The 20,768-nt window shown below is 39.0% G+C and overlaps 1 protein-coding gene across 2 annotated transcripts in view; it reads left to right on the top strand.

Annotated features, from left to right (window-relative positions):
* LDAH (lipid droplet associated hydrolase) overlaps positions 1-20,768 on the top strand; it is a 103,875-nt gene that overhangs the window by 25,800 nt on the left and 57,307 nt on the right. For both annotated transcript variants that reach the window (XM_048935078.1, XM_048935077.1), the window contains one exon: positions 3,468-3,602. In XM_048935078.1, coding sequence (XP_048791035.1) covers positions 3,468-3,602 — 135 coding nt within the window. The remainder of the gene's footprint in view (positions 1-3,467; positions 3,603-20,768) is intronic.

The raw sequence follows: 20,768 nt of genomic DNA on the forward strand, positions 1-20,768 counted from the left end.
GCTGAGGTCCCAAAGGAAGCAGAAGACAACTGCTTGAGAAGTGCATGGAGCTCTGCAGCCCAGTGCCAACTACTGCTGTTGCAGATGGTAGAGTTTTGGAGGCAGCTGAACGCTCCAAGGGACGTCCTGCAGGACAGGGCAGTGCCCAAAAGTTCAGTTCAGAATAAGGTGCAGGAAACCCCTTAGTGATTTGGAGTGATGTAGCTGCACAGAAATTTTCTTTGCTCGCCACCTTCTTTAGCATTTTCTGTAGGCTGATTAAATAAGTACTTTTCAGTTTAGATATACCTTCCAGAGCTGCTAAGAATTACTTTCATTTTTTCTTTCAGTCTCTACTTCATTTAAGTGAACTCTGTACATGCCTGAGCTGCCCCTTGTGGGATAAAAGGCTTTTCTTGCATGATCTGGTGTGTATCTTTATAACCTGAAGTATTTCACAGTTGTGAAATTCATTACATGTTCCTCAGCAAGTTTGGGGATTGCTTTTGCACATGGTTGTCCAATACTAGTAATGGTAATTAATTAGCTTATAATTAAAAATTATATTTTATATGAATATTTTAATATTGTGGAAGAATTCAAAATTCTCAACAGTTTGTAAAACACAAAAGCTGTCATTGCTTGTGAGGACTGGTTATAATCTTTGACTTTTAAGATAAACTTTGTAAAAATGTTGTCTAGCATTCAGAATTACGTAGGTAGATAGAATTACATTGGTGGTATATGTACCTAGGTTTGAACTTCCTGAATCTGGGTAACTTCCTTCTTGCAAGTGCAGCATCTCCAGTAATAGTATTTATTTTTTTTTAGGAACAGGCCAAGTTTGTCCTTAGGTCACTTTATAGAGGAGATAACGTGAAATCAGGATGAAAGTGATTATTAGTGATACGCTGAGTTAGAAACTTAGTTATAGAAGTTACTGTCTCTTCACTGCTATCTGTCTTTATAAGAAGGAAGCCACTGGTGTTTAAAATGTTAATTTATTGGAAAATGCACTAACAAGAACATGGAACACATCAAAAAAGCGAGTGAGTTTCATCTTCAAGTTAAAAATCGAAAGACTTGGAGTTGTAGTAGTATAGATGGATGAACTGAGTTGTGTTACAGGGAAGAGCAGCGAAGGAAAGGAGTTCCTTGTTAGTGAACTTTGTGGGTGCACCAAATAAAGTGGCCTCACCGTGTTCTGACTGGCTGAGTAAACTGTCCTCATGACGTATTCTTCTCAAAAAATTCCTAAAAGTTTTTTGCAAACTAAGCTAATCTGCAGTGTCTTACATTTTGTGTGTTTAACCTGGTCACCGCTTACATATATTGTTTAATTTTTTTTGTATGAGGCAACATAAATGCAGTTTAAAATTAAGCACAGTTGAGAGTAACTGCTTAAGATGTGCTTCTTGGTTCAGATGACTGCAACTTGAGGCTTGCTGGCATGCGTGGATGAAAAGACCTCTAAGATCACCTTGTCCAACCGTCAGCCCGTCCCCACCATGCCCACCCTTCAGTGCCACATCTCCGTGGCTCTTGAGCACCTCCATCGATGGTGACTCCCCCACTTTCCTGGGCTGCCCGTACCACTGCATCACCATTCTTTCAGAGAATGGTTTCCTAATGTCCAACCTGAACCTCCCTGGAGCACTTAATGCTTTCTACTTCAGCTGTTGACTCGGTGATGAGAATCCTTACATTTTGTGTTCACCTGCCTGAGTATGGGAAGGAGCACTGAAATTTGAATTTTGAGTATGTTTTCCTATCTTTCCGTGTTCTGCATTATAAAAGGACAGAATAGTTTAAACTGATGCTCAGAAAAATGTAAGGAGGAAGGACTGGTTTTGAAATTGATGTGATTATATTCCAGAACTGAGATATTCTTGTAGTCCTGCGCTTTATTTTGCATTGCTTCTACCTTCATCATCAGCCTTGCTGAATAACAGGCTTCCTCTATTCTTCAAGGAGCTTCACAAATGATGTGTAGATTTGATTTTATTGTCTTTGAAGCCCCATAATTGATATAAATTTGAGATATAATAATGAGAAAAGAAAATGAGGTTAATGTTGTATAGGTTAATAAAATTAGGGGTGTACGAAGGATTGAAAAGTATGGCCTCGTCTGTGTATCCCATGGGAATTTTAGGTTGTTGCTGTTTTGGGAACCTTGCAAAAATTTGGTTGTGTGTTCTTAGGTTTGTATATACCACTTTTTCTTTTTAATTCTCCTTACATTTCAAGCTTGCAAAAAGATAGAAGCACAAATTAACTGGTACTTTTTTTTTCCCATTCTAAATCCATATACTTCAGTAAAAATCATACTTTTAAGATTGGATGTTTTAAGATTGGATGTTTTTCTAAGGTTAAAAAACAAAAAACAAAAACTTTTGAGCATCTAAGATCAGCCTATTACATGTAAGTGAGGGATGAAGCTGTGCAACGTGTGACACAAAGTGAAAGACTTTGATATTCTGCCCATGTCTCAGTGCTGGAGTGAGCTTCTGAGCATGTCTGTTCTGGTGGGCTCTGGGTTCCTGCTGAACTGCTTCTCTGTAGTCAGCAAATGCTACTTTGGAAACCCAGCATTGAGGGAATGCCTCTTTGGAGGTCAGTGAACTTACTTTGTGCTATCTGAAGAGCAAAAGACAAAGCCACATGCCCACTATTTGACGGGAAGAAGTGGAATAAACCCAGTGTTACTTCTGTACACCATTTCTACATGTACTAGCTTGACTACAGCTCTGACTCCTTCTCTTTCCCAGTCACTGCTTATGCTGGGCCAGTCGCTGTTATTGCCATGGGACTTTTGCAAAGGATTTTACACAATTTTACTGTCTTTATGTTCCTTCGTACTCTTGCAGTAATACATCTGTGTTGTGTTGCAATGCCTTTGTCCTAAAAATTGAATGCCTTTTTACGCAGTACTGCTCGTGCTTCCTCTTGCTGTCGATGATATCCAAACTAAGAGTTGTTGATATACAAGTGAAAGATGTGCAACTGAGCAGTCCTGTCTGTGATGGTGGGCTTCCTTGGTATCTAAATAATAACAAGAAACCAGTGGGACTACCCTGGGAGAGTAATAAATTAATAGGGAGAAAATATACATTTTTATATCTGTGTGGATGGAAGTTTCTTTATATTTGCCCAATTTTCATATGTCTGTAACTTGACAAGATAGGTGAGCAAGCTGCTTAAGCTTTAATAGAAAAGGAGATTTTCTCTTTTGTAGAGCTTCAATTTTAGCTTCTATATTACATTTTGACCTTCAGCATTTTCTGTAATATGCTTCTCATTTGTGCCACGGTAGTGGAATTCAAACAGTTCAATAGCATAGTCCCTACTACTGGGAGAACAGAAATTGGAAATGTATTGGAGAAATTAAATTAACAAGTTCATATGTAATGTCATTTAGTTTGCTTTGAAGTACACTGCTTGCTGTTGAAAGGTTAATATTGACTGTGCTGGTGTGTTTCTTTTGGCAGGTAACCCTGGGCTGGCAGGTTATTACAGGACCTTTATAAAGGCGTTATATTGTGGACTAAATCAGCAATATCCCGTCTGGGTTGTGAGCCATGCTGGACACTGTAAGCCTCCTAGTGGTATGGAGATGATAGAAGGTACTATACTGTAAATTGTATACACTGATGTTTGTTACACTCCTCTTTTTTTTTTTTTTTTCTGCATAACTTTTGCTAAAGATGTTGAGTTTTTTTTTTATTTCCTCAAAACTGTCTTATGAAAAGAGAAGTAATTCAGGAAAAGAATATTTTTAGGTAAATTCAATTTGTCAGTCAAATAAAGGCTGTGCAGAGCATAGCAGAGTTTGCTGTTTGCAGACTTAAGAGAGAAGTTCTTGACAAGGTCTAAAACATATTTACACTGAGAAGAGTAGATTAGGAAATTAATCTTTAATATCATCTTCTATCTTTATCAATGACATTGATGACGGAATCAAGTGCACCCTCAGCAAGTTTGCTGATGACACAAAGCTGAGTGGTGCAGTGACACGGTGGAAGGAAGGGACGCCATTCAGAGGGACCTCGAGAGGCTAGATAAGGTGGACCAGGGTGAACCTGATGAGGTTCAACATGGCAAAGTGTAGGGTTTTGCACTTGGGCCAGAGGAATCCCAGGCATCCATACAGACTGGAAGGAGCGGTCCTTGAGAGCAGCCCTGCAGAGAAGGACCTGGGGGGTCTTGATGGATGAAAAAGTTAACACGAGCCAACAGTGTGCTCTTGTGGCTTGGAAGGCAAATGGTATCCTGGGCTCCATCAAAAGAGGGGTGGCCAGCAGGGACAGGGAGGTGATTGTCCCTCTCTGCTCTGCTCTTGTGAGGCCCCATCTGGAGTACTGTGTCCAGGTGTGGAGCCCCCAGTACAAGAAAGACAGGGAGCTGTTGGAGAGGGTCCAGAGGAGAGCCACAAAGATGATCAGGGGACTGGAGCACCTCCCCTATGAAGACAGGCTGAGGGAGCTGGGCTTGTTCAGCCTGAAGAAAAGAAGGCTGCGCGGTGACCTCATTGCAGCCTTTCAGTACCTAAAGGGAGCCTACAAAAAGGAGGGGAATCAACTCTTTGAAAGGGTAGATAACAGCAGGACAAGGGGAAATGGTTTTAAGTTGAGGGAGGGAAGATTCAGGTTGGATGTCAGGGGGAAGTTCTTTACAGAGAGTGGTGAGGTGCTGGAACAGCTGCCCAGAGAGGCTGTGGATGCCCCATCCATCCCTGGAGGTGTTCAAGGCCAGACTGGATGGGGCCCTGGGCAGCCTGATCTGGTATTAAATGTGGAGGTTGGTGGCCCTGCATGTGGCAGGGGGTTGGGGCTTCATGATCCTTGAGGTCCCTTCCAACCCTGGCCATTCTGTGATTCTGTGATTCTGTGAAGACAGACTTAATTATCTCTGAATTTATAAGTACTTTTACTGAAGTAGTGAATTTCCAGGAAGCAAGTACAGGTTTCTGAGACTGGGGAGGAGTCGCTTGTTTGCTTGTTAAAGGTCTCCTGATATGCCAATGACCAGAAAGACGTGATAGCCAATTGTAAGTGCATACTGTTCATGTACAGCATTGTAAGATGGAGGGAGCCAATAGCAAAACCTGGAAGCTGTTTCATGTCAGGAGGCCTCCAGACTTGATTAAGCTGCAATGATGCTGGAGTAAATCAATATGATTGCTTAGGAGCAAGAGGTTCAGCAATATGAGATAACCTGAAGTTGCCTCACTAAGAATTCCTGAACTTTTTGACTTTTTTACTGGTTTATTTAATCTCAGATTTGAAACTGAAATGTGAAACCTATGTTTCTTTGGTGAAATTCATGTCAGTCGTGGTCAAGTATCGAACTTCCCAGTGCTAGCTTTATCTGGATAGGCGAGAAATTTCTACGTTTATGGTGCATTCTTAATCGTGAGATGCAGATAAAAGTCTGACAACTGAATGGAGCTCAGGCTATAGCAGATGATGTTTGCAGATCTGATAACCTGCCCTCAGATCATGTCTGCATTCAGCTCAAACAGCTCTTCATGCTGAGAGATGTGGCTTGAGGTGGCAGAGCTAGCTGAAGTGGTTTATAGCTGGGGCGAGCATAGAGTTACAGATGTCCCATATTTACTGTGACTGACTATGCTGCTGAGAGGAGTGCAAGTCTGGGGAAAGGAAAGCATACAATGGGAAAGCAGGAGCTGATTTCTATGTTGAAATCAAACCATTTTCTTTGGAAGTCAGGTTAATAGCTGAGCTTTGCAGTAGCTTTGAATGTAACAAAAGGAATGTGGTTCACGTTATTAGAAAATCAACTGAAAGCACAAAGTGGCTTGAAGTCCTTCTACTTTGTGATTCACTTACAAAATAGGTGGATTTGGGGTAGTTTTCCCTCATCCTTATGGCACAGAAGAAATGATACGCAACTTTTAATTATTAGAATCTGATTCCCTTTCTTTTATTCATGTATTGCTGAAAACAGTTTTCATGAATTGGCTGCAAAGGTTTAGTAAAAATGACCAAACCAAGAATTCAGTATATTTGCAAATTGCAAGTTGGCTGACTAAAAAGAATGGAAAATCATGGACACTTTACTCATCTTCTGGTTCTCCAAGAAGCTCTTGATTTACATTTTTTGGCGTTGAAACAAAACAAAAACCACAGAACCCCAAGGACCAGCAGAAGCACATACTTTGGGACAAATAATTGAGTTCTCTGTAGGTCTTCACTGCCTTTCTAGGTTCTGGATTTCTGAGAAAGAGTTCCTGCACTGTTAAGGCCAGGTCAGTTATATGCTTCACGAAACAAAATTAAGGGATATATTGTCAAAAAAACTGGGATTATGGGATGTATTGTCATTAAACAGTCACTGTAAAAAAAAAAACAACATTCAAACAAAACCCCTTCATGCTTCTGACAGGCATTTCATAAGGCTTCATTTGATACACTTTTATATAAATCCTCTGAGGAAGTTCAGTATTTAAGTATTTCTTAATAAGAAGGATGAAGGCATAAATTAAGACAGCATTTGAATTTTAGATGCCATTGAGGTTTTTCTAGTTGCAGTCTAGCAAATTAGAAATTAAAAAGGCAGGGAAGCTACTAAAAAAGAAGAATATACATTGATTCATTTATAACAGTAATCTATGAACTTTTTTGATTATGCACCTCCGTCAGTAAAAAATGTTTTTGAGCAGACAGCGGATAATTCCTAGTTGGAAACTTTTTAACAGCCTTTCAACTCCTTTTGATAGGAAACAAAATGTTAGTTAAAACTAACACCTATCAGTGAACAAATCCTTTTATTCATTGCTAATTTGAGACTTTCTGCTGATTCAGTGTTGTGTTATGGTCATCACAGGGACTAAAATATACAGTCTTTCCTCAAGTTCCTGTAAAAGCACAGAAAAAATGAGAGGTTGGATAGCAGCTCCTTGAAACTAAGTCCTTCCAATGCATTCCACATCTTTTTTTTTTATTCCCCTAAGCACTCATCAGCTTCCCAGTTAAGGCAGGTGTGCATGCCATGACACAGCCATACCTTAGGATGGCTTAATTCTCTGGAGATTTGTTCTGACTTGGTAAGATGTAGAAAATACAATTGTCTCAGACCAAAATAAGAATAAGAGATCATGGGATAGATTTTGTTTCTCCTCAAGACCACCAAGGTACTTTTCTTTGCAGCAAAATGAGGTCGAGAAAAGAAGAAAAGTGAAAACAGAATTAATTATTTACTGATTTTTGCTGGTATTCTATCTATGTGAAGTGCTATGGAAATTTAGATCTTAGAAATACAATTGGTGAACTTAAATATAGCTAATAAAATGGCTAGCAAATGGCCATGTCTTAATGATGCAGGACTGGCTCACATGATATTTTCTCATTTGTGGTGCATCTCAAGAATTTTCTAAACTATACAGTTAAGTTTTGGGCTGTAAAAATCATAATAGGAATAAAGACTTTTATGGTTTTAACAAAGCATGATTATCCTTTGAAAAAGATTGTCTCCTGTGTTTATTGTTCTTTCTGAATCAGTATTAAGTAGCATTTGAATGACAGGGAAACTGAAGTGAAGTTATTAATTAAAAAGTTGCAAGATAATTTTCTAGTCTAATCTTTTATGCCCGCGGACTGCAGACAATAATTGTGTGCCTTCATGTATATAAAATGTGTTAAAATGTCCTGAGTTCATTTTGCATGGCAAAAGAGGTTGGTGGGGTGCCAGTTCTATCTAGGAATAACAGCCCATCAAAAGATTGTTTCTGTTGATTTCTCTTTAGCACAGAAACTAGGATCTTTGCAAACCATTTTGAAATTGAGTTACATCATTAAGAAGCCATATAGGAAAATATAGGTTGGTAAGTCTGAGAAGACATTCATTGTGTGATCCCAAATGTTAATGTGCCATCAATGTGGGGTGAAATGGAAAACCTGAAAGTCACGTGCGCGTAAGTTATATGGTATATTGATTGCTTCTTAGCTGTGTTCTTTACTGTTGCTACTCACTTGAGTGGAGATTGTTTGTCCAGCCCCCTGACTGCAAACAGAACTGCAGAATTGACTGAGATTCTGCCTCTAGCTGAGGTGACATTAAACTGCAGAAAACATTAATAAAATCATTTGTGGAAACCTGAATTTATGCTTGAGTAAGTTAATCATCTCCTTGGTTGTTAGACATGTGACAGTGCGGTCATATTTACCAGATGTGAACCGTAAATTGCTACTATCGTGTGAAATGCTGTGGTGGTAGGGAAAAAAGAACTAAAATAGCAGCCTGAGCAAGACAAGGAGAATGGTGTGCTATATAATAAGAGGGTTCTGTGTTATTTACAACAGTGATTCCCAAACTGTGGTCTGTGGCCACTAGTTGTTCCCAGGACACTTGCCTGTGGTCCAAAAAGAGCTGGATGATTAGATGGAGTTAGTTCTCTGACTAGTTTCCACCTGCTCAGCTGAATTAATGGTAGCTAAGAATACTTTTCCAATAATACTTCTTGTGTGTGTTTGCAGCCAGCGGTCTTTGAGATGTTACACTGCTCTGGAGGTGGGGGAATGGGTCTATGATGTGTACTGCTGCAAACAGGAGAGGAGGAGACACTGAAGGATGGTCTGAGAACTGAGCTCTGAAGAATAGTTACTCACCTTTAGCTAATAGCTTTTGTCCTTAATATTTTGTATAATCCCAGAAAAAGGAATCCACACAGAGGCACAGGGAGTTAGTATGCATTTCATAATTTTAGCTATTTTGTGGCTCTCATTTATTTTAAGCAGTATGAAAGTTTTTAATTACTGTTTATCTCTCTAAATTGGAGAGGTAGGGATATGAAGGATGGAATGTTCAGTGGATTAGGAATTGGTTGATTGGACGCAGCCAAAGAGTTATGATCCATGGGTCTCTGGCAGGGTGGAGGCCGGTCACAAGCAGCGTCCCTCAGGGGTCAGTCTTGGGACCAGTGCTGTTCAACATCTTCGTCAGTGACACAGACGATGGCATGGAGTGCACCCTCAGCAAGTCTGCGGACGGCACCAAGCTGAATGGTGCGGTCAATACATTGGAAGGAAGGGATCCAGAGGGATCTGGACAGGCTGGAGAGGTGGGCCCATGAAAACCAAATAAGGTTTAATAAATAAGGCCAAGTGCAGCGTGCTGCAGGGTCAGGGCAATCTTAGGTATTTATACAGACTGGGGGAAGAACCCCTTGGGAGCAGCCCTGTGGAGAAGGACTTCAGGGTCCTGGTAGACAAGAGCTGGAAAAAAGGGGTGGCCAGCAGGGAGAGGGAGGTGATCGTCCACCTCTACACAGCTCTTGTGAGCTGCCCCATCTGCAGCACTGCGTCCAGGCCTGGGGCCCCCAGTACAGGAAGGATGTGGAGCTCTTGGAGCGGGTCCAGAGGAGGCACTGAGATGATCAGAGGGCTGGAGCACCTCTCCTTTGAGGAAAGGTTAAGGAAACTGGGCTTCCCTCATTGTGGCCTTCCAGTACTTGAAGGGAGTGTATAAACAGGAGGGGGAACGGCTGTTTATGAGGGTGGACAGTGATAGGACAAGGGGGAATGGTCTTAAACTGAGACAGGGAAGGTTTAGGTTGGATATTAGGAGGAAGTTTTTCCCCCAGAGGGTGGTGACACACTGGAACAGGTTGCCCAGGGAGGCTGTGGATGCCCCATCCCTGGAGGCATTCAAGGCCAGGCTGGATGTGGCTCTGGGCAGCCTGGTCTGCTGGTTGTTGACCAGCACAAAGCAGGGGGTTGGAACCAGATGATCACTGTGGTCCTTTTCAACCCAGCCCATTCTGTGGTTCTGTTCTTCTGTGATCTTCTTTAAGGTGCATGAGAGCTTTCTATTCTGTCAGTATTAAAACACCTGTAAATTAGCATCTGTAGTGCTTTAGAAGCTCTTTGTTCTTCAAATCTTCATGGTAGAAACCCACTGGAATGTTTTAAATCGAAATATGTGAAAAGCAGGCTGCAGTACTTCATTTACTGTAATACTTCTTTCCCACGTGCCATGTGCAGTTAATTATTCATACAGGAGCCATTATCAATGCCTGTAATTATGCAAATGCTCATTTGAGTGAAACGTTGGCATTTGGCATTGTTTTAATCAGTTCTGTTTAATTTTAAGCAGAACTTGTGTTGAAAAATCTTGTTCAAGTCAGAATCAAAACTAAAAAACTAAAACTTTCCCATATGTGCAGTATTTCTAAATTCTTTTAGTATTTTCTTTTCTGGCCAACCAAAATGTTATCAATTTTAACTGCTCATAACATCATGCTTTTTCTGCCATTTATTTATTCATAATGATAATTTAAACACTGTTAAGATGATTCGTGTACCACCTAAAACACAGCTCCATATTCCTTTGCATTTGATGGAGAAGTCACCAGTTTTTGCTGGTGTTACTAAGCAGAGAGCTTTGTCTCTACTTTTGTTTTAGCAATATGAAAAGCGGGTTCTCTGTTTTGTTCAAGGTTTTTCACTGCATCTGTCCTCATTGTGTCCCTATGTATATTATTTTTAAAATCCATGAAAATCTTTATAATCCATTCTAGCACTTTATTCAACCAATTCCCCTGTGAAAGCTTAATTCATCCGTATCTATACATAAGGTTAATATAATTCTAATTCAAGGATGTTTTTTAAAGTAACAGTTTTTGAAATCCGATACATTTTTCTGGATCCTTATCCAGAAAACAGGACATTAAAAAAAAAACAAAACAAAACAGCATCTCTTGGAGAGTGTAATGTCTTCAGTGCATTCCAAGAGACTTTGGATGTAAGTTTTGAGATTGTTTATGGATCATTTTCTGCCTTTCACCCCATGACTTAGGTATGTTCTCCAGCTGATACCATCGCTTCTAATTAGACACAGATGGCTGTTTAGTGAAGGAGAAAAAAAGTGTTTAAGAATTTGAACCTATGAAGAGCTAACATTCATATCTTTTGGTGTCCTGACTTTAGAAGGTGTGTCATAGTTCACTGAAATGAGAGTGATGTGATGTTTTGCCATTCTGTTGTAGGGAAAGTTGAAAAGTGAAATAATTCAATAAACAAAATATTGAAATGGTTCTGATTATTTTCCCAAGAGAGAATGCTTAAGAATCCTTTAATACAAGTCAGACTGGGAAATGCATTTACATTTGCTAACAGACTGAAAATGGACAATCCCCATAGCAGAAAATAATCCTTGCTCTCTGAAGGTTTATCAGGCCTGGGTTTGTTTCAATAATTGAACCAAAATTTTATTCACTATGTAGGTTACTTTTGGGGAAAAAAATTGATCAATATATTTTTAAATTTCTTAATTACAGTTTCTACTTTGGGGTATAGACCTTAAATTTAATTTTGATACCACAAAGCTTGCCAAAAATGGTGCAGATCCTAATGCAGCCAATCTAGAGTTTAGTGGTAATTTGCTTTTTATTTCACTGTCATCTGCAGTCTTAAGGCTGAGAAACTCAGCAATGCACAGCAGAATTCAGAAAATATTCAGGTTTGAAACTTCAGCCTCTGTTTGCTGTGGTTTTAGGAGTTTCCTTTTCTTTAAGGAGAAATATAGGTGTTTCAGGGAAACGTAGAAGAGAGTAAGGCAGGAAATGCAGGTGGCCTCACTCTTAGGTAGTCAGCTTCATTAATGAATTACTCATAGCTGTAGTGCACTGTTACATCTCTTACAAAGATGTGGGTAAGGGCTTTTTGCTTTGAGAAGTGAGCAAGGACTGAGTGGTAGCAGTGTTGTGGAGCCAGGATGCATGAGGGACTCGCATTTCTTGTTGGATAAAGGAGTTTTTCTTTTTACCTCCCTTTGATGCAGCATGGGAGTATTCTTTTCCTTTAGGCTGGATGTACTCTTATTTTTCTAAAGTTTAAGTGCTATGTTTTGGGAATAATACAGCAATTAAAATCTTATTTACTACAGCTCCCAAATTAGTAGCAAGGTCAGGTGGCTGCCTAGTTGCTAAATGAACCACTGTTGGGCTAAACCATACAATAGACTCCACTGAAGTTCTCTAAGATTGCTGCTGTAGTGCTTCTGTTTTTGTTTGGTTTATTTAATGTTTGTTTCTTATTTTTGAGAATATAACTTTTCAGACATATTACCTCTGAGACTCCGTTAACTACTGTTTGAATACTTGAGAGAAATTTAATCCTTTAATCATGAAGAGACTACGTTTCATATTCCTGAATGCACATCAATATATATTAAACATGATCGTATTTAAATCTGCTTATGTGTAGGGCATGGTTCAAATTCAGTTCAATAGAAATGATGTTATAAAGCCATGGGTAGGTTCATTTGTGATGACAGATCAGCTTTGTTACAGTAATGCTTTAGTATCTATTTCAGTTATAATGCAAAACTCCAAAGAAAATCAATTAAAAATCAAAGTCATCACAGAATCTTCAGCGTGTTGCCATACCTGCTCTGCTCTGTAGTTCAGCCAGGTGACTGTGAATGAAACCTGCAGCATTTTCAGCAGGAGGGCTAGAAAGGAAACTGCTGTCTTGATTGTAGGGAATAAATCTGTCAGTTTTAAAACAATTTAGCAGTGGGAAAGGTATAAATAATAATTTAAAGTGGATAATTTGACAGAAATGTGTTTCTTCCCCAAAGATAGACAATTTGCACTCTGACTTACTTTCATGTTGTTACTTAAAACGTCAGCGAGTGATAAAGAAATCTGCTGTATTTCAAGAAAGTACAAAGTGAAATTAGACTTTCTTTCTTAGCTTTGCTTTTAGTACAACCAGGTTTTTACATGTTTTCTTCCCCCAGCTCTTATTGCCCATCATGACACCCTATGGTACAGGACATCATTTTGGCCACTTTGGGTCAGCTGTCCTGGTTCTGTCCCCTCCCTGCTCCTTGTGCCCCTCATCTCCTCACTGGCAGGATGCTGTGAGAAGCTGGAACATCCTTGGCTTTGTGCAGCACTGCTCAGCAACAGCTGAACCACCAGTGTGCTATCGTCGCTGTTTTCATTAAAAATGCATCATACAAGCCTCTTCAAAGAAAATTTAACTTTATCCCAGCCAAAACCACAGAATCTAAGATATAATTTTGAAAACTTCTTACGATCTGTCATTTTTGAAGAATACGAGTTAAAGATGGAACAGTGTTACGTGTGCCTAAGTGGGTCATTTAGTCCTTAAAATAAGAAGGATGCTGGTCAGTGTTATTACATCATCTGGACCTGCTTACTTCAGGTGGTCAGTCTAGCTACTAAATTTAAATTTAATATCGTTTCTGTGAATAAATGAAGGTACAAACCTCCACTTTCCTGTATGCCTCTGTCAGTGTAGTATCAGCTGAGACAAATATATCCAGGAGTAAAGAAAAAGCCCTAAGTTCTCCTAAATGTCATCCAAATGCCATGGTGGTAGCTAGTGCCACTACGGTAGGAAATGCAGTCTTGTTATTTTAGTATTACTTCCAAGACTTAGCCTTATTTGAACATTTCAGTCTTTGTCTGTATCAGTTCTAAATATAATTTGGGGATGGATTTTCTAGAGAAATTAAGGCTGATGTAACAAACCAGAAATTTTATTGTGGTTTCAGCAAAGTGTTGAGTGCTTCAGCAAATGTCACCCATTGATCTGCTCAGTTACACCTTGCTGTATGTGGCTGTAAGGTACAAATCCCATATTGTTATTTGTGTTACTGTATAGCTGTCTATCCAGTTACCTTCTTAGCTGCTCACTTGTTCTGCTTCCCTGCTCTTAATTCCATGCTGTATTCCTTGCCATTTTCTCCTACTTCTAAATTAATTCTTTTTACTCCCTGTCTGTGGAATAACACGGGTTGTCTTCCTTGGCCAGCTGTCTGTCTTTGCTTCAAGCTTCGGCTCTCCTTTATTTGCTCTCAGCCTCTGTTTCTCTACTTCTATCTGTTTAAACTTCCCAAACTTCTGAAGTGCTGTTTTCAATAGGTGTGACTGTTAGACTTACCTACTATGGTGCAATGTTTTATTTATCGTACACCTACTGAATCCATTCCTATTAAATGACATCCAATATTTTTTGTTCATTTCAACGCTCATACAATGCGACTATCCTTTCTTTGTTTCTCATTGTCATGCTATATGTAGACAGTCTTGAAGATGTGCAGCATGTCATTATTTTAGTTTTCTTCCACTGTCAACCTGTGCCAACACAAGTTGTTGAAGTGTTGCTTTTTATTGCTTCATTCAGTAAGAAAGTCCCGTGCTTTAGTTTTTCAAGACTGACTTTTCACCATGTGAAATTGGAAGATGTTAGATCTGGCCGAACTCAGAAAGGTCTTGATACTAATGTGCTTTGCAGTACAGAACTACCTTAGGGAGCAACGCCCTGTGCGTGTGTTTTTCCTGGATGGACTCATACATCACATGCATCAAGGCTGATGGTGCAAGATAATTCAAATACCAGTAAAAAACATTTACCCTTGTAAAACTGGGTGATATTTCAGACCATATGTGGAATGAGTATTCCGAAGGGAAACACTCAAGGTAGACATCTGAAGGAGTATCACCTGACAGGCAAAGTGAGGAAAACAGACTTCTGGGGGCATGAAAGTGGGATTTGTTGGATCTGGACTGATTTTTTGCAACCTAGCTCAGCCAGATAATGGAAATTATAAGCTTTTCATTGTGTTGTTTGGACACATGCTACTGGTACGATAAACCCATCCTAATGCTCATGCTCACTGTGGAGTCCTTTCATGTTTCAGTGCACGCCTCATGGCATACTTCTTCCTGAAGGTTGAAAGTATCCAGAAAACAAGAAGTTTAACATGAACAACCAGCTTCCCATCTTTTCAGACCTTTTTGCTTTTGCTCCTTGAAGTAACTTTATGATGGAAATGTGGATTTGCTCCTATACATTGGTGGTTCTCTAGTCCTTTCTCTCTCAAGTTCTATTTGTTTTATTTTGCTTTTTGTGGTGTTTTTTTTGTTATAAAAACGTTGAAAATTCTTATGAAATGCACTTTCTGCAGTTATTCAGCTTGACAGTCATTCAGGTGCAGAAGTGCTGTCATTCAGATACAGAAAAATCCATTTATCATGGGTATTAAATTTGGTTTATGTATGTAAAAATGATAATGGAAGTAAACATTGGCATAGAGCTTCACAATAAAACACTGCTTAGAGTTGCTTGCTTTGCCTAAGTTAAAAGCAACCAGCACAACTTTGTCTCTGCACTTGTGCTGGCTGTTGTCTCATTATACTCAGTAATTGCTGCTCTCACCAGAGGAAAGCAAGACTGGGAATGCGAAATAAAAAGAAGTATCTCAGCAATTCTTCATTTAGGAAGTTCAACATACTCCTGTATGTTTTGAATCAAAGTTGTTTTTAGTGTATGTTATGTTAGTCCATTCTGTCAGACTACACCAGTACTATTTTAATTATACTACAGCTTCCTTTCGACAACAAATTAGATGTTAAATAAAGTATCCCAGCAATAGATATATAGATAGCAAAGGAAATCGGTAGTTTTAATTTACAAACTAAGGTCTTGTTGTTTTTCCTAATAAAGAAAATAATGCCAATGACCACTACAGTGTCTTGAGTAAATGGTAATTTATTTGTAGAGGATACCTTTACAAAAAGTAATTACTCCAATAAACACTAATGAGCGGTATGTTTATCTTAAAAGTTGCATGAACAGTTCCTGAGGGTACCAGGGCCAGATGAAGGTCTAGGGGTTAATCTGAAACACAATGCTTTAAAACCTGGTTCCTGGTGTCAGTAGGAGTTCTTCAGTATTTATTGAACATTCTTTCACGGTTTCCATCCCATTTCATTGGCATTTTATCACTCGCTGATACAAATTATCCAGGGTTCAGTAATCAAATGAAAGATTGGGTGAAGCATTCAGGCTTCAAGTAATATATCTTTAGGAGATGTATTTTCTAAAAGATTTTCTCATTTTAGACCCACAAACCGGAAAGCTCCATTTTTAAGCATACAGTTCTCTTTAAACATTTTGAGATGGCATCATCCACTGGTAACAAATTACTGTGTTTTGCTTTAAGAACAAAAAAATCACATGGATTCTTTGATTTACAGAATTTGACTTGTGACTATGCAGCCCTGTTTAGCAAGTAATCCTCCTAGATAATTTAGTCACGGGGCAGCTTTCTGTCCATCACCATGTGAAGGCAAAGATTAAACCTTCCATTGACTGCTCCATCTAAACCGCAGTTACACAGTCCCAGTTGCTGCTTCTCCCCTGCAGTGTTTGTATAGGTTGTGTTGGAAAAGTCTAAAACGCTTGGTCCAGTGTGTTATGTTCACTTATGGTCTGTGAGGATGGAATGCACCTAAGGTGACCCTAAGCTAGCCCTCCTGAGCTATTGGCTTGGTCACAGTGATGCCGTGTACCTTCCCTTTCCTAAGCTTTGGTATTATCTTTGAGCTGTCAGTATCTTCTCCTGGTTTCCTTTATTTCCTCTTGATACTACCTACCTATAGCTACCAAATGTAGAAGGATATGTGAGCTGCATTGTCAGTACTTATGAGAATCCTCCTAGATTAATCTTCCTTTTAGGCAACAAGCAGCTCCTTGGTTTTATTCAAGACAGGTATAATCACAGTCTTACAACTCCTTGTGGGTCTCACTGACAGTAGCATTGTGGTTCCACCTATGGGTTCCACAGTCAGTGGCATCGTGTCATTATCACTGCAGTATGTCCCCAGAAGTCAAGAAAAAGTAAAACCCTTGTTCTGTCTTGGAGGGATCATTGGTCTCCTGCTCATAGAAACATTTGTGTCTGGGATTTCTCACTCATCCCTTCCATGTAGGGCAGACGGAGGTGTTTTCATTTCTACTACCAGACTTGCAGTAGGATATTATAGAAAAAAGCGTTGTGCCGTTTTCAGAACTTGATGTAAAAGGTGCTGCTCTGTCTTCTGTTTTCCCATGGAGTCATCATCCTTTCTATGATTAATTTATTAAATACAAGCAAAGTGAAGAAAGTAGAAAAGTTTTTTTTTTTTTTCCTTTCATTTTGTGATTTAGGCAAGACAACAACATGAGTCTTAAGTGGAACACTCTGAATCAAGGAGGTTTTCAGGTGCTTAATAACCAAGCAAAAAGAATGGTCATTTCATTTGTTATTTTAATTATGATTTCTGATTGGCTTGTTCTGTTTCTTCATAAAGCAGGATTTTTTTATTTTTTTTTAATAAGCTATGTGGAACATCCCATGCTTATACCAGGTCAGTGATGTGGTTAGTCTTTTGTCTTGGCACAAAAGATGCTACATGTATTTGTGTTAGGGACAAAAAACTTAGGGAGTTTGTGCAGGTGGTTTTTTTTTCTTTTCTTTTTCTGCTTCATAAATTTTAGGATGCTTTATCTTCTTCCCTTTCTCAGAAAAAACAGAATAAAAGTATATTTTGCCTCATTGTTCCTGTGCAATTCCCAGACCTCACATATATTCATGATCGTGAGAGAGACTGAGTTGCTATCTGACAGTCAGATGAGTGTCTGCATACCTAGCTGCAATGCTGTTATCCTCTGTAAGCAGGGTAGCGGGGCATTCGGATGTACAAGCATTCCATTGTGAAATTAGGGAGGTGCACACGCATGCACGAAGTGTGTGAGCTTTAACAGTAGCACTGGTAAATCTTGCCTCCAGTATCTTTTTGAATCATTGAAGGAAAAGAAAATCTATGATTTCTGAATAATTATTAATTTCAGGAATCTACAGTATAAAGGCTGCTCATGAAACTGATGTGCTTTTTTTTTTTCCCTAAGAATTTCCCATGCATACACAGCAGAAAAACAAACAAAATTCTCTGTTATTTTGCTAAAAAGTGAAGTCCTCTTCCCCAGCAAGATTAACTTGTCGACTAATCTCACAGCAAACACTTTATTTTAATCTATCATTGTTTTCTGACACTGGGTTTAGCAGAGGTCAGAAGAAGAGATTCATTAAAGTGATCGTGCATTTGTTTTTCCAAAAGCACATCAGAAGATTGATGTTTTGCCAAAGAAAATAAAGAAATACAGTATTTCTTTTAATACACTTCAGCTAAGTAAAGTCTTGCAATCACATGCTTTGGCCCAGCTGGGGTGTTTGCGGCATAAGGTACAAGTCATATAATTTCTACTATCTGAAAAGAGCTTAAATGAGCTTTATTTCAGCCACGCCATTTGTTCCACACCTGAGGTGAAGTAATTCGCTCTCTGGTCCCTCCTCTGATGTACAGCCATCACAAAGCTGACTGCCAGTGTGTTTGTGCAAGTCTGTTTGCTTATATAAAGAACCAATTTAAGCTCCTCCACCCAAGAAATTCATGTTGATTTTGGATAATCCCTGGACGATATTATTCCATAAAATAAATAAATAAATCTTTCAGATGTATGACACGGCCCAGCTCCACATATTTTGGACTGTTATAAGCACATCATTTGTACTGAGGAAACACAAATTGCCGTGAGACATGGGCAGTTTTATGTTTGGCCAGATGTAAAATAAAATATGTATTTCACTGTAGAGTTATGTGACACTGGAGTTCACCTGACAACAGTGCTGGGTCTATTGGGATGACAGTTACATCTCCAGACCCTGTGCTGCATGCTCATCCAAGGTGGATTTTCTGTAAGCAAAACCAATGCAATTTGGTTTGGCAACAAACCAATGTTACAGAAGAGAAGGAAAAGTTGTATTAAACTTCTAGAACAATTCTATTGAGTCAGCACTGGCTGTTAGGACTGACTTTCAGTATGTTCGAGTCCTAAACTCAAGCCTGAGCAAATGACAGGAGGAAAAAGCCCTTATTCTCTGTTTTTAATCCTACCTGTCCAGCCCTTACCCTTCCTTCACATTCTTACTTTGGCAACAAAACTGGTTCTCAGTAGGCACGTCACTAATGAAATCAGTAATAATTTTGAGTATGTTAACCTGAACTCTACACTGCTATTTTAGTGGTTAAGTAAATATTGAATTAAATATCTAATGTCTTAAGAAACTAATTAATTAATTAACTGTTAGACAAATAACCTTGATTTGGAAAGTTTTGAGGCTGTGCAAGGCAGTATTTGCTGTATTGTTCATTGACAACATTGCAGTAACTTTCAGCATTTTGCTTGTAGCAGATATTGAGTTTTTGCTGAGAAAAGCAGCCATTAATCTGGACATCCGTAATTTTCTGTCATGTGTATTGATAATGGTATTATAAAATTGCTTCAAAATCATAAGGTTGCATGAAGAATACAAATAGAATTTGTGTTGTTTCCTGCTTGGTCTCTGTAGTCTTATGAACCTGGAGAGGTTGTCTAGAAGATTTCTCCTCCTACTTTACTCCTTTTCCCTTTCTCTAACCTAGAAGAAGCAGAAATTCTTGTTAACCCCCATTTTTTTTTTAAGAACAAAGGCTATGAATGGAATGTCCAAAATTAAAAGACTTGCTGATAAATCATTGAAGATGGCAGTGCCTGAGAAATGAAGTATGGGAACGGTAGATAATGTTTACAGAGTAAAATTGGCCTCTTCAACCCAACACATGACAATACAGTTATACTCAATGTAACATACTCTGTCACTTGTTCCTGTATCCAGTGGGTCACTATATTTCTAGTTTTCTGTTACTGTGTGTTTTACATATACACTTAATTAGACTTGCAGTGCAGACAGCCCACTCCTGCATGTGGTTAAGCTACTGTATAAATAAATAAAAAGTAGCTCTAACTAAAAATAGGAACTAAGATTAAAAACAATGTGTTGGCCTTAGGGTTTCAGGAAACAGAACAAGCTTCTTGTTTCACATTACTTGTAGAAAGCCTAATAGGTAATATATTACTTCTAATCCAGTGTTACATTCCTTAAGTGTGTTTTGGTCTTTTTCATTCAGAGTAAACTACTATAAATTATGTTGGGTTGTGATCATAAGTAGTTTTAGTAGAAATACTAAAGAAAAATGTGCTTGTTGTTGCCTCTGTGGTAATATTTTAAGCTCAGGAAAAAGGCATCAGGGCACGTTCTAAAACAACTATTTTGCTTCAAAACATTATGTATTATACAGATCATCGAAGAGGCAATTTAGCGCCAACTCATGCTACCAATTACTACTGTTGCGGCCAGAGTTCCCATAACTCATTTGTATTGGTAATTTTTAGCATTTGAGGTTACAGATTTACTGCACGGAGATTGAAGGACCTGTAAATCATTGTAATTTGATAATGGGTGGTTAGAAAGGTGTCTGTTACCACTTCCTCTTTGCAGATACAAAACCAGCTACATCTGAAGTGGGCCTACTCTGTGAGCTAGCTTTCTCTTTACAAGTTTCTTCATGCTTTCTGCCTCTCGTTTTTCATTCTTGTTTTTTCTTGCATTCTTTTCCATACAGCAGCCCAGCTTAAACTGGAATGGTGTATCCTTAGCACACCTTTTAGTTTAGCAGGTGGAGTATTTTTCTGGCAGATTAAAGTTCTGTGAGTCCCCTTAGACTTAGAACTTCAGAGCCATGTCACCCACGTCATGAGCCAGTGCTAACGAAGCCCTGATTGATGCAAATTGTTACAGTCTGGATTATCCCAGTCTTGTTGGCTGGCCAGGGAGCAAGTGGTGAAGCTCTCATTGTTAGTGATTGCCTAAGCTCCTTTGGGAGGTCCCTGACAGAACGGGAATGAAATCATACAGTGACCTGGAAACCTGAAGCTCTCACCTGATGCTCTTTGTAGCTGGATCAGTGATGATAATAACCTGCCTAGATCTGTGTAATTTGTGTAATTGTCGTTGCTCCATGTTGATGTATATGCATTCCATATTTTTCCTCACCCTGTGGGATTATTTTTTTCTGTGCATTTATTAAGACA

This window comes from Lagopus muta, chromosome 2, assembly GCF_023343835.1.
Source record: "Lagopus muta isolate bLagMut1 chromosome 2, bLagMut1 primary, whole genome shotgun sequence".
Lineage (NCBI taxonomy): Eukaryota > Metazoa > Chordata > Aves > Galliformes > Phasianidae > Lagopus > Lagopus muta.